This window comes from Furipterus horrens, unplaced genomic scaffold, assembly GCF_987537825.1.
Source record: "Furipterus horrens unplaced genomic scaffold, mFurHor1.1.pri manual_scaffold_3, whole genome shotgun sequence".
In the NCBI taxonomy this organism is placed as follows: Eukaryota; Metazoa; Chordata; class Mammalia; order Chiroptera; family Furipteridae; genus Furipterus; species Furipterus horrens.
In genome coordinates this window covers 145,487,982-145,501,731 of record NW_028327173.1, presented here as the reverse complement: position 1 = coordinate 145,501,731, position 13,750 = coordinate 145,487,982, and the positions used below count along the sequence as shown (strand labels likewise).

The window sequence follows — 13,750 nt, the reverse complement described above, 5'->3', positions numbered from 1 at the left end:
TAAGTCATTTTAGAGATAGGCTACGTTAGATCCAACATTATCACTCACTGTATTAAAGGAGAGGAATGCCTATATGCCTTCCCTCCTGCCCCTAAGCATCAAGGCTGGCAATGCGTTTTTGGAGGCCTATCATTATGAATACAAAACCATAATTCTCCATAGTACACAGTGAAACTGCAAGACAGCCTCAAGATTCCCTGCCTTATTCTCAGTGTTGTACTGTCCCTGTCAGACTCCAGGAACTGAGCTAGAGGCACATTTAAAGAAACAAGTTACATACATAATATAATAAGAAACTCTTGGTTTGGTGCCTGGAACAAAAAGATATACTATTTGGAGGAACATATGAAAAAAGAATATATTTTCTGGATGAAAGGTACTCTCTCGCTCAGAGTATTTTTAAGACATGCTTTAAGATTTAAGTGACAAAGCCCTCTCTCTTTAGAAATAGAAACTACCAAAAGTAATTTTTTAAGAAAAATGAAAGACATCTTGAAAAGTGAAATCAATAGAGTAGAAAGAACTTCACAAAGATTTGTATTTCTAGTCCCAGGTATTTTCTTATAACTATTAAACTCTGTGACCTGTTTGATCCTCAGTAAAATACAGACTAGGATTCTAGATGCTCTCTGTATGGTCTGCTTCAGACCCTCACATGTTGTATGCCCATGAAAAGGAACAATGTAGTTGGCAATAATGACTATTGTAAGATATGGGTAGTAGAAATATTTCAGAAGAGGCAGGTCCAGAATAATTCCTACCCACTAATACCAGAAATTGTAAACCCTGTCACCATCTTCCCAGTTACCTCTCTTTACTTTTATCCTTGTCATAAGGACCCACAGAGAAGAATTCACAATTATGTGTTAGAAAAAAACAATGAGTTCCACTTTCCCATTAACTAAAATCCTTACCATGACCTGCCTATCTGTAATTCAATAGCTCCATGCACAGCCACGTGAACTTTGAACTCTAAACAAAAAAAGTATACTGACCCCGCAGAATAGTGTATTTGGACAACTGCCTGTTGGTCCCAGGTGGCCCATCACCTACTTTCCTACACTACTCTAGCAATTGTGAAAAATAAACAGAATTAGAAAACTGTAACTATATATTAGAAAGTTGTGTTAACCACTTAATTATAGTATAAACACTTATAGTATAAAGACTATAAACACTTATAGTATAAAGACTTAAGATGGAGTAATATTTAATTTCTCAATTCACAGCATAAAAAGAGGTAAACTGTGACATCAAAAATATAAAAGGGGAGCAGTAAAAGGGTGGAAACTTTGTAGGCAAAGGAAGGTGATACCAGCATAAAAAGGACTATTTTATCTATGATATATATTTTTATAAGTCACATGGTAACCACAAAGTAAAAAAATCTAGTTATGAAACATGAAAAGGGAAGACTGAGAAAATTACCATGGAAAACTACCACTTGACAAATGTAAAGAGAGGGCAAACCAAATGGAGATACAAAACCACCAGAAGGCAAACAATAAGATGGCAGTAGTAAGTCTTATATATCAATAATCACTCTAAATATAGATTGAATTCACTGATCTAAAGGCACAGAGTGGTCAAATGGATTTAAAAAAAAAAAATCCAACTATATGCTACCTATAGGAAACTCATTTTAGCTCTAAAGACACAGAGGCTCAAAGTGAAAAGATGGAAGAGGATATTCCATGTGAACAGAAACCAAAACAAAGTTGCTGTAGCCATTCTCGTATCAGACCAACAGACTTCAAGCCAAAAACAATAACGAGACAAAAAAGGTACAACAACTCTAAATATATATGGAGCCATCAATGCAGCAGCACTGAAATGTATTAAGCAAATACTTACAGATCTAAAGGGAGAAATAGACCATACAATAATAGTAGAGGATTTCAATACCTCACTGTCAGCAATGGATAGATCATCCCGACAGGAAATGTTGAATTGAACTACACTCGACAACAATTCGAATTAACAGATGTACATAGAAAAGTCTATCCAACAGCAGCAGAATATACATTCTTCTTGAGTACAGAGGGAACTTTGTCCAGAATAAACCATATACCATATGATAGGGCACAAAACAAATCTGTGCAAATTTAAAGACTGAAATCATACCAACTATATTTTCAGACCACAATGGTATGAAACTACAAATCAACAAGAGGAAAACTGAAAATTTACAAATATATGGAAACTGAACAATCAATGGATCAAAGAAATCAAATGGGAAATAAAAAATTATCTCACAACAAATGAAAATGGCATACAACATATCAAAACTATAATATTAATAGTGAAGGCAGTATAAGCACAAGTTCAGCTCAAAAATAGTTACAATACTTGAAAAATAAAAGGTAAAGATGGTACATAAAAAGCTAAACAGACTTTGTTTAAAAGCAACAGCCATAAAGTCCTAATTCTGTCCACTATAGATTATATGAGGAAAAATATGTTTGTATTACATATAGCTAATTAACCAGTCATCTATGTATGGAATCACAAAATGTCCCAAATAGTCAAAGCAATCCTGACAAAAAAGAAACAAAGTTGGAGGTATCATACTTCCTGATTTCAAACTATACTACAAAGCTACAGTAATAAAACAGTATGGTACTGGCAAAAATAAACACATCGACTACCAATGGAACAGCAAAGAGAGCCCAGAATTAAACTCATTTAAGAAGTCAGCTAATATTCGATGAGGGAGCCCAGATCACCCGATGGGGAAAATATAGCCTCTTCAACAAATGTAGCCTTTTCAACAAATGGTTTTGGGAAAACTGGAAAAATACATGAACAGTAATGAAACTGGACATCTATCTTACACCACTAACAAAAAGTAACTCAAAATGGATTAAAAAATTAAACCTAAAACCAGATAGTATAAAACTGGAAAAAAAAAAAAAAAAACATAAGGAAGAAGCTCCTCAATACTGGTCTTGGCAATTATCTTTTTGAATATGACACCAAAAGCAAAAACAACAATAGTAAAAATCGACAAATGATACTACTTCAAACTTAAAAGCTTTTGCAAAGCAAAAGGAACAACAAAATTATAAAGGCAACCTACAGAATGGAGAGCATTTCTGAAACCTATATATCATCATATAAGGGGTTAATACTAAAATACATATAAAAAACTCATAAAACTCAGTAACAAAAAAATTCAATCAAAAAATGGACAGAGAACTAAACAGACTTTTTTTTCAAAGATGACATACAGATGCCCAACAGGTACATGAAAATGTGCTCATTATCACTAATCAGGGAAACGCAAATCAAAATGATGAAGTATCACCTCACACCTGTTAGAACGGCTATACTCAAGAGAAGTATTAAGTGCCGACAAAGACATGGAGAAAAGGGAACCCCCTGCACTTTTTGTGGGAATGTAAGTTGGTACATACATCCACTGTGGAAAACAAGATAGAGGTTCCTCAAAAAATTAAAACAGAACTATCATACGATCCAGCAATTCTACTTCTGGGTATTTATCCAAAGAAAACAAAAACACTAACTTAAAGACATAAAACACACCACCATGTTCACTGCAGCACTATCTACAATAGCCAAGACATGCAACAACCTAAGTGTCCACTGAAGATGAATGGATAAAGCAAATGTAGTACACATATACAATGGAATATTATTCAGCTATGAAAAAGAATGAAATCCTCCCATTTGTAACAACATGGATGGACCCTTGAGCACATTATGCTAAGTGAGATAAGTGAGAGAAAAAGAAGTACTGTATTGTATCACTTATATGTAGAATTTTTAAAAGCCAAACTTGTAAAATCAAAGAATAAAATGGTGGTTACTAGGATGGGGGTGGGAGGGGAGAACAGGAGAGATGTCGTTTAAGGATACAAACTCACAAGTGGTAAATAAACCCTAGAGATATAACGCACAGTACAGAGATTGCAGACAACAATGTTGTATTAAATCATCAAACTTGCTAAGAAACTAGAATTATCCCAACTACTAAAAAGAAAGGATAATTACGTAACAGACAGAGGTATGTATTATAGCTATAATGGCAATCATTATAATACACAACTATCAAATCAACATGCTGTACACCTTAAATTTACATAATAGTATATGTCAAATATTTTTCAATTTTTTAAAAAAGTCAAGACTGGAAACCAGCTGCTGTCTATACAATTAAAATTACTGAAAATTAGGTAACTAGATCCCAGTTTAGAGGATGGGATAAAATTCCTACCTTTACCAAAAGAGTCCATCAGTTTTCAATGGTTTGAGGTAAAAATAGAGAGAATGAACTATGCTATCACATATCACAGTTTTCTGAGTCATTACTCTCATACCTCAAACCTGACCAGAGTTTAGGTCTGCCCAGTTTAGGTTTCCTGTTAAACCTCCGAGGTTTTGTCATCATCCACCTATTGCCCAGGAATGCTTTATTCTGCCTGTGAGCCACTCACATATTTGCTATGATTAACAAAAACTAATTGTTGTTTGCTCATGCTCATCTGATACTTAACTTATTTTCTATTTGGGGTAAAATAACTGTCTTGAAAATAGTTTTTAATGCTCAGCCACAATAAATGGGGACGCCAATGAAGTGTAATACTCCCAGTTTTTTTAACTGATTTGCTATTCTTTGTTGCTTTTTTAACATACTTCATTTCCCTTTCCCTTTAGGAAATAAATACACTGAAAGCAGATAATGATGCTCTCAAGATCCAACTGAAAAATGCACAGAAGAAAATAGAAAGCCTGCACCTTGCAAAGAGCAATCATGTCTTAGCTCAGATGGACCAGAGTGACTGTTCTTAGCCCAGAAACTCAAGAAGCACAATCTGTGGATGAGTGTATCAGAGACCTCATTTCACAAACCGATTAACAGAAAACACCGGGGAACCTTAGAGTGACCAGTTTTAAAAGGGGTACTTTAAAAAAGAAAAGCTACTCCTCCCTGTGCGCCCCCCCCCCCAATATGTGGTATTGTTTTCTCTTCCACTCAGTTGAATCAAAGGGGAGGAAAACTAGAGAATGCAGTATTTCTGCCATGCATACCACAAACTTTTCCCCCTGAGACTAATAGCAAAAGTGTGATTAAAAACATATCTATCGTTTTCTGACAAGGTAGCTTCTATGTGGCCTGCCCAGCTGCTTCTACCTTAGAACTAAAATCCCTGGAAAATGAATTTGCCCGGGGTTTTCTGTGAACTGAGGGGTTTACTTTGTTTCATCCAAAGCTTGCTTATACTAGATTCACTTCCTCTACATTCCAACATTCTTAATGAATCTGGTTCCCAATTCACTACCTCAAATCTCATCAGTTAGCCTTTTTCCCCGCTCCTTCCTCACTACACTCATACCCATGAGAACATCTACCTAGAACTGAACTTCTAGAGATGTAGGCACAAATTGTGGAGGCCTATTAAACAACATGACATTAACCAGCTGCAGATCAAGTCAGTTTTGGTCTCACAGTCAGAATAAGTAACCAAATTAAATACCTGAAAACATGGTCAATACCATCTCATAGATGACTGGCTAATTAGCTATACGTAATACAAACGTATTTGTCCTCATATAATCTACAGTGGACAGAATTAGGATTTTATGGCTGTTGTTTTTAAATATCTGTTTAGCTCTTTATGTGCCATTTTTACCTTTTGTTTTTCAAGTATTGTAACTATTTTTGAGCTGAATTTGTGCTTATACTGCCTTCACTATTAATATTATTTAGAAATAAGCTAATTGGATCAGTGTGTACATATGTATATTTATTATGTATATACAGTATCAGGCATGCATGTGACTTGGAATTTTGTTTCCTCCATAAAATGTGGAAGTGAATTAAACAACTTTTAGTCATTTACACATTTAACAAGTATAAAGTTCAGTTTGTTATAAGGTGAAGAATTTGCTCACAATGTAATTGTACTGTTTGGCAAAATCACAAGTATGAGCCCTATGAGTTATCTATTAATGAAGGTTAATGAGAGATGGGTTAACTTAATTGTCTGGGCAGATGTTCATAAATTCCTTTGTCAGACCCTATTTCTCTAAAAAATTCATATGATCATTTTCTTATTCTTGGGGGGTAGGAGTGCTTACCTTCCATGCTTACAAAACCTGGTACCAAACTGACTTGAAATTCATAAATGAGTTGACCAACATGCCAATATAATCTCAACAATTAGAAGTTCCAAACCTAAACCCAAGAACACCAAGTCTTAATCAGAATACAAAGTACATATATATAGTGTAGCTTCCTTGGAGAATTCAAACCATTTAAGAAGTTTTTTTGATGAAAGACTGGTTCCCATTTGCTTACTCCTTCTATTCAGCCTTAGTGACAAATTTAGTGACTAGCTTTCAGTTGTGTTTTAAAGAATCACTTTACACACAAACTTAAACCTTTCCTAAATCCAAACTAAAAAAATACCCCCACCTGGTATGTAAATTTATAGAAGCACTTTGCTACTTACCTTTTATGGAACATGAGTTTATGATCATCTTTAAAATTCATATTCTTCTCTTATTATTGTCCTGATATAGACCAAAAACAGTACAGCTCAATTTTCTTTAAATATAGCCATGTAACATAAACTTTTTTATTATTCTTCTCCTCCACCCCAAATACAGATTCCAGGTTAGTTTCTATGTGAGTAATCTGTAATCTATTCATAAGGTCACAATCCCCTTAATTACATTAACAAGACTAGAGGATCTCAAGCATTCCAGAACTAATCACTAAAATGGACAGGAAGCAGTAATTTCACCACAGGTTTTTACACCCCAGCGGACCAATAAGTATAATTTAAATTAAATTTTCGTGTCATGTACTGAGTAGAAATAAGTTTGGGTATATGTTTATCTGTCAAAACAATGACAAATTTTGTTTTGTTAACAGCAATGTCACTTCTCATTTGCTTTGGTAATTGACTTGCCTTTTTACTATTTATGAATTTCTGTCTAAAGATGTATTATGTAAAAGAACTGCAAGGAAAAAAACATGTACAGACTGTAAAGTTTTTTATACCTAATATAAGTTTTCTTTGTGTAATATTTATATGATAAAAGACATTAGAATCCCTATAACACAGAAGTCTTGCATTTCTTCTAGTTCATGAATATACAGAAGCTTCACCCGAATTTTACTGTAATCCACGGCTGAGACCATGCCCCTATTGTATTAACCAAACAGTTCTCCTGGAAGGAGAAGCAAAGCAACTAATTATTCAGTATAATTTCTTCTCAATCTCTTTATAACACAAAGAATTAACATTACATAAATGTTCAAATTTTTCCATCTTATTGCATAATGACTTACAGTGACCCCTAAATATTAAATCTATTAATAACTTAATACTGAAGGAGACAAATTCGAGGTTCCCATTTTTCTGTGGCTTTGGTCTTTAATTCCACAGTTCTATCTAAGAAAACTAGCCAGAAACTTTGAAGCTGTGGGTGAAATTGGTAGAGGATGGTTCAATCTAGTGTACAGATCAACCAGAGCAATTCATTTGTGCTCATGATTTAGTGATTAGAGATAGCCATGATACCTTTAATCCCCAGCCAACTTCTATTTAACCAGACCAATGAAGAAGGGAGAAAAATTCCAATCACTCAAATTCCAGTATGGAATGCATTCTGATACACTTGGATGTGGGCATATTTATCATTTTGGCAATTCATGATACTTCATACAAAATAACGAAGTCACTCTGATAACCTGAACCTAAGGAAGAGATTAAACTTCCTCTCCTCCAGCTCCGATTCCCATCCCAAATATCTGTATTCTGTGCTCTTTACGGATAATAGATCATGGCTCAGAACATCTTCTGGATTTTCAAATCTTTTGACACAAATACAGGTAATTAAATGTTTTGAATTTAAAATTTTTTTCTGTTTAGTGAAGCAGGATTTTTCCCTGATCTGCAAAACACAAGGAAATAGGTTCAAAGAAAACACCCGATCCCTTCTTTTGCTGAGAGCTGACATGCAATGGTGTGGTGGGTTATGTGTGGGCAGGACTTTTTTTTTTTTTTAATCCTCATCCAAGGACATGCTGTTGATTTTAAAGAGAGGGGAAGGAAGGGAGGGAGAGCAACATCAACCAGTTGCCTCTTGTACACGTCCCAACCAGGGACCAAACCCACAACCTAGGCATGTGCTCTGACAGGGAACTGAACCCACAACCTTTCGGTTTACGAGATGGCACTCCAACTGACTGAGCCACAACGGCCAGGGTGGACTTATATTTTTTTCTATGGTCCAGATGTGAGGGTAGTTACCTTCTTTAATCCAGAAACTCCCAGTCAAGATATAGCTAGAGATGCTATTAGATACTAAAGGTTAGAACAAGGCAAGAAAAAGAAAAAAGAGGAGGGAAAATGTGGCAATAGGTAAAAATAAAAATGAGAATCAGACAAAAAGGAATGAAGAGGAGGCACAAACAAAGGTGTTGGACTTTAGGAAGCATGAGTACCATTCATCATATTCTACATTTGTCTTGCATTTGATTTATAAAACATTTTCACTTTATGGCCTTTCACATTAAGGCCCCAGATTAACTTACTGCTATTTTAGATACTGCTTAGCATACTCTTCTACAAATGAAATTTTTACTGAACAAAGATTATTGTGAAAATCTTAGCTTAGAAGAAAGGATAAGATATCTGAGTCTAGACTGCTCAGCTTTTTAATCAAGTGAAGTTTATAGGAATGTGTAAATATGTGTGGTTCCAGCTCCAACATGATTCCAGGAGAAAGTACGAAACCTGGATAAGATTTACAATGAGTCCTATGGATAATCCAACAGTATTCCTATGAAGGTACAAAGAAAGCTTATAGAAATTGATAAGCTAATGCTTCTGTCATTATTCATAACTCTTCAGCAATAAAAGTTGGAGGGGTTATAAACTCCTTCTGTGTCAGCAATTAAAGCTCCCAAAAAGAAATGAAGCAAAATGTAAAAGTTTTAAATGAATGTTTTCTGTTTTAACTAGTAACTCTTGAAATATTTTACTAGTCTCTGCTTATATATTTTTTAAAATTCTTTTTTCAGTTCATAGATACTGATACGTGTTTTCTTAATTATGGAAAACATTCTCCAACAGTCACAAATAAAAGTCTCTTCATTAAAAATAAACACATTAAAAATAATCTAAGTTTACAAATAATGAAAAAAAAATTGTTTTCCTATCCTGAACAAATTTCTTTGAAGGGTTATCTTGAAAAACACATGGCCAAGACTGCAGTATACACAATATTTACTTTTAAAGTTTTAACATTATTTTAGATTTCATCACAGGGTTTACTATAAAACAAAACAACAAACTGCCAAATATCAAATACCATTTGTCCGCTGCTACTCAGCTTTCTATCTGCTGAGTTGGTTAGAGCACAGAAAGCTGTTAGCACAGATGCTGACCAGAAGCCTACACCAGGACAGACTTCACAGTGGGAAGTTTTAAAGTTCGTGTGGCTATCGCTTTTCCTTTATGTCTCCTCACTAAGAGAAAACTGCATTACTTGGCCCGCTTCTTCAGCCATTCACAATAGGCCCGCTATAAAGTCTCAACAAATTTCACTTGTACTCAGGTCTTTATGAAACAGCCTGAGTAGGGCTCAAGCACCACATTCTTCATCTGACTAGTGAGGAAAAATCAATCCTCAAGACCTTTTGATCATCTTAGCCCACAGCACCCCAGAACTAGTGCCATGATTCACAGTCACAACTGCTCACCAAGCCTTTGACTGCTTCAACCACCAAACCACATATTACTCTTCCCTAACCCTGTATTTTCCAAATCTAGCTGTGAATCAGAATTATCCAGCAATGCCTTGGCCCTACCTCTGATCTATTAAAACTGAAAATTACTGCTCTAATCCAATTCAGCCTGCTTTTTAATATTCTGATATCTAAAATAATGGCCCAAAGGATGAAGAATCAATTTCTAGGAATATTTTTTACATTATCATGTACAACTGGTTCAATATGTGTCTGTCCCTTTAGAGTAATTCTAACCTCACTCTGTGCTTTGCCAGACAAAATCACATATTTCAAATCTAGTTGGAAAATAAATGAAACATTACATACTGAAAAGTAAACTCAGGCTTCAATTAATGGAACTTTAACAGAAACCTGGGCAGAAGAATCACTTCCAATAAAAGAAAAAACAAGTCATGACAACTACCTACTGAACAAAACTATCAGTCCCTTTCTCTATTTTGTAAAGTAAAATTAACAAATACAAAACACAGGAATACAGATGAGGCAATAGTCTAATAACAAGTGGGCTCATTTATGTGTCTCAAACCTGAATAAAATACAGGTAACAATCTAATTTTAATCATGACAATAAAATATTTTCCAAGTTTGACGGTAATAAATATTTACATTTTTAAAAATAGTTTTAGTTCATTTTTGTTTGTTTTTTAAAAGACATAGCATGCTCAAGAGTAGACAAAATATGAAAAAGAAATCATCATTCTGTCCAATAGATGAAATGGTAGTATAAAACAATACTCTTACACAGTAACCCAATTCAAGAATGATATCAAGGAATCTAACATGGTGTTTACTTCAAAGATGACATTCAAGTATGTTATTTAGAACACTATGCCTAATGTACCTATCAAGAAGTAAGGACTGCTATCTAATTTTTTTAGTGTTTAATATCTTCTGTATCCACCGCTCCCTCCCCCATATGGATCTCCATAGCCTCTCCCACTGTAGCCCCCTCTCCCACCATAGCCCCCTCTTCCACCATAGTCTCCCCTGCCTTGGAAACCTCCTCCTCTGCCACCCCCTCCCCCACCGCCTCCCCACCCTCCGCCCCCTCCACCACCGCCTCCCCATCCTCCACCACCTCTTCCACCCCCACCACCTCCTCTACCGCCACCCCCACCACCCCAGCCACCCCTTCCGCCGCCTTCTTGTCTCTTTTGCCAGGGTGGCATTTCAGGAGGTGGTGGTTCAATTTCATTCGGCCGGCCTCCCCTGTCAGGCACTCTTCCCATCAGCACCTGTTTGAAGAAACATTTTCTTTCAGTTTCTAATATTTTAAAAGTTAAAATTTACATAAAGGAGTCAAGTGATGTTGAAATTATCGTTGTAATAAAGAAACAGAAGCCAAATATTTAAGGACATGAAAGTGTCAGACATGACAGTATGAATTAACAATGAAAATAAACATAATGTATGACAATTTCCTCACAATGTGGTATTATTTTTAAACAATCTAGAGAAATAATTCTGAAACTTAAAAGCTTATTTTCTCTTGTTTAAATCTGTTTAGCAAATTCTGTAACAAATGTAGTGCTCATCACACTAAGAAACTTTTTTAGCAAAACATTAATATACATAAAATACAGACCCTAAATTAATAAATTCCTATCCATTTATACAACAATTCTGGACTTCCCATTGCAACTGATTTGACAACGGACTAACCAATGAAAGATTACATTTCTTCTTTTTAATGTGATATTTACTGCATTTTTCCCATTACCATTTAGTCCCCTTAACCCCCTCCCCCCAGCAATCACCACCACACTGCTGTCCATGTCCGTGAGTGCTTTCACCTTTCTGCTCAATCCTCCATTTCCTAACCTCCCCCCTCCACTAGCTGTCATCTGCTCTCCGAAAGATTGTATTTCTAAGCATATTTTTATTTCAGCAAAATATGAAGCATTTGTGATAACATGTGGATATAACAAGGCCAGAGATGAATATAATGACTATAACCCAAGGTAGCACTGCAAAGAGATAAAGGATTCTCAATGAAGTATTCCTTCCTTATCAGAAACTTAAGCTCAATTTCAAGATACTCTAGTTATCATATTATAAAGAAGATAAAGACTTGATATCCTTCCCTAACCAGGCTTTACAATACTCTGAAGGATAAACCAAGTTGGTTTATGACCCCAGACATCTGTAGAAAGGCTCTACTTTATAAGCCATGAACAGAGAAAGACAGAGAGCAGTGAGGAGGGTGCCCTCCCACCCACCACAGGCAACAGTAAGCCAATAGTTTCCTGCGAGTCTTTTTCAGGAAAGACGGTACAACAGTCACTTCCTCAGCCAAACTGATCTATGAATCAGGTTCTACTTTCATTGATCCTCACCAAAACTATGTTTTAGTAATTTATAGATCATAAATAAAAGACAAAAAGTTCAACATTCTCACTATGGGACAAGGTTCAAAGTGTAAATATTCTCTGAAAGTCAGCAATAATGTCCTAATTACCAAATCAAAAAACAGCTTCTCTTGGCTGTTATTCTCATTGGCCTCTCCACCAAACATGCTACGTTGGTGGGTATATGGAGATGCTATTCCAAGAACTGATCGTAAGATTTCCCTCAAACAGATGTTCTAACATTTCCTGTTCATCGCTGTACCCCTGAGAAGGTTCCAGAAAGAACCCATCAATGTTCTTACCCGATGCCTAGGTTTCTAAGATATAGTTCTGTTCTATATCACTTCAGCCTTTGAGAAGTATTTAGAAAATCTGGAGTTCAAAAATGCACTCTGCCACGTCCATATTTTAGTACAGTAAATTAGGAACACTGACCTAGCTACAGGGCCCCATAAAAGGACACACACATGGTAGCATCACTGATTTGATTAAAGTTGCTACCATGTGCCTTGATACCATATAATACATGCTGGCCTGGGTATATGCACACTTTCTACCCTGGAATAAGATTTATAAACTTTCTCTCAGCTTTGCCACATGTTCAAAGGAGTACTACTGGGTTGGCTTATCTCTGCAATAGAGAAGGAAAAGCAATTTGGTTAAGCAGATGCTTCAGAGGGAAAGGGATGGGAGACACTTGCTGGGGAGGGGTCAGAAGACATCCATGCTGAACGCTGTCATCCTCATGCTTGTCCCAAACCAATGTATGGGCTTCTACATACATGGCTTTGTTTGACCCTCTTATTTCCCTTGAAGGTTTAAGTTCAACCATATTCTGTCAACTGTTTCACTTTCTGGTTTATTATAACAAGAAACAATTCTCTTAAATGCAAAGAAAGAGAAAAAAGATTGCTCTCAAATAATTAGACTATAAATTATAAACTCAGAAAAGGGATGGGTAATTTCACTTAAAGAAGCAGAAGTCTTGATGCAGCAAGAGTAAATAACCTGATGCAAGATATTAAGTAACATACAGGGTGCAGCAAAAGTTGTTTCACAGTTGTTCATATGGAAAATAATATAATAAATAATACAAGAATAAACTTTGTGTTAAACTGTGTTTTGTGTATTTACAACTGTAAACCTACTTTTGCCTCCATGCTGTATTTAAAGACAGAACACTTTCAGAAATAGAGGTGGCTGATCTAAAATAGAAGCAGGAAGCATGAACACTAGTGCCTAACTAAGCAATAATTAGGCAAACTGACTTTAAAAACAACCATCCCTCTGGCAAGGTGTTCTACATCAGGGACACCTTTCTCACTACACTGAGTGAGAAACGATGTTTTAAAATTACCTAAACTGCTTACTTCTGATTTTTTCACTCTTTTGTAATAGAGCCCGTCTCACAGTGTTCTGTCTAAATGATGAGTACATTCTAGTTGAGCTAACAAACGTTCCAGCCTAGTTTATTGTTGTTGTTGCTGTGACAGTAAAAAATTCAGACTCTCTGGGCTTAAGACCACTTTCAGATAAATGGATCGATACTCTGAATCAGGAAACCTCTGAGATTCATTAACCTGCCCAAAGCGATTCCTCTATGTAAATGATAGCG

At 35.7% G+C, this 13,750-nt stretch overlaps 2 protein-coding genes across 3 annotated transcripts in view; one reads left to right on the top strand and one right to left on the bottom strand.

Annotated features, from left to right (window-relative positions):
* RASGRP1 (RAS guanyl releasing protein 1) overlaps nt 1-5,745 on the top strand; it is a 75,116-nt gene extending 69,371 nt beyond the window's left edge. For both annotated transcript variants that reach the window (XM_090270393.1, XM_090270394.1), the window contains exon 17: nt 4,678-5,745. In XM_090270393.1, the coding sequence (XP_090126519.1) occupies nt 4,678-4,812 (135 nt within the window). In that variant the 3' untranslated portion in view covers nt 4,813-5,745. The remainder of the gene's footprint in view (nt 1-4,677) is intronic.
* A 4,527-nt stretch (nt 5,746-10,272) lies between these two features.
* The window catches only part of TSLIG3B (tRNA splicing ligase complex subunit 3B), a 35,965-nt gene continuing 32,487 nt past the window's right edge, over nt 10,273-13,750 (bottom strand). Inside the window, exon 8 of the mRNA XM_090270395.1 lies at nt 10,273-11,022. Within this exon, the coding sequence (XP_090126521.1) occupies nt 10,669-11,022 (354 nt within the window). The 3' untranslated portion in view covers nt 10,273-10,668. The remainder of the gene's footprint in view (nt 11,023-13,750) is intronic.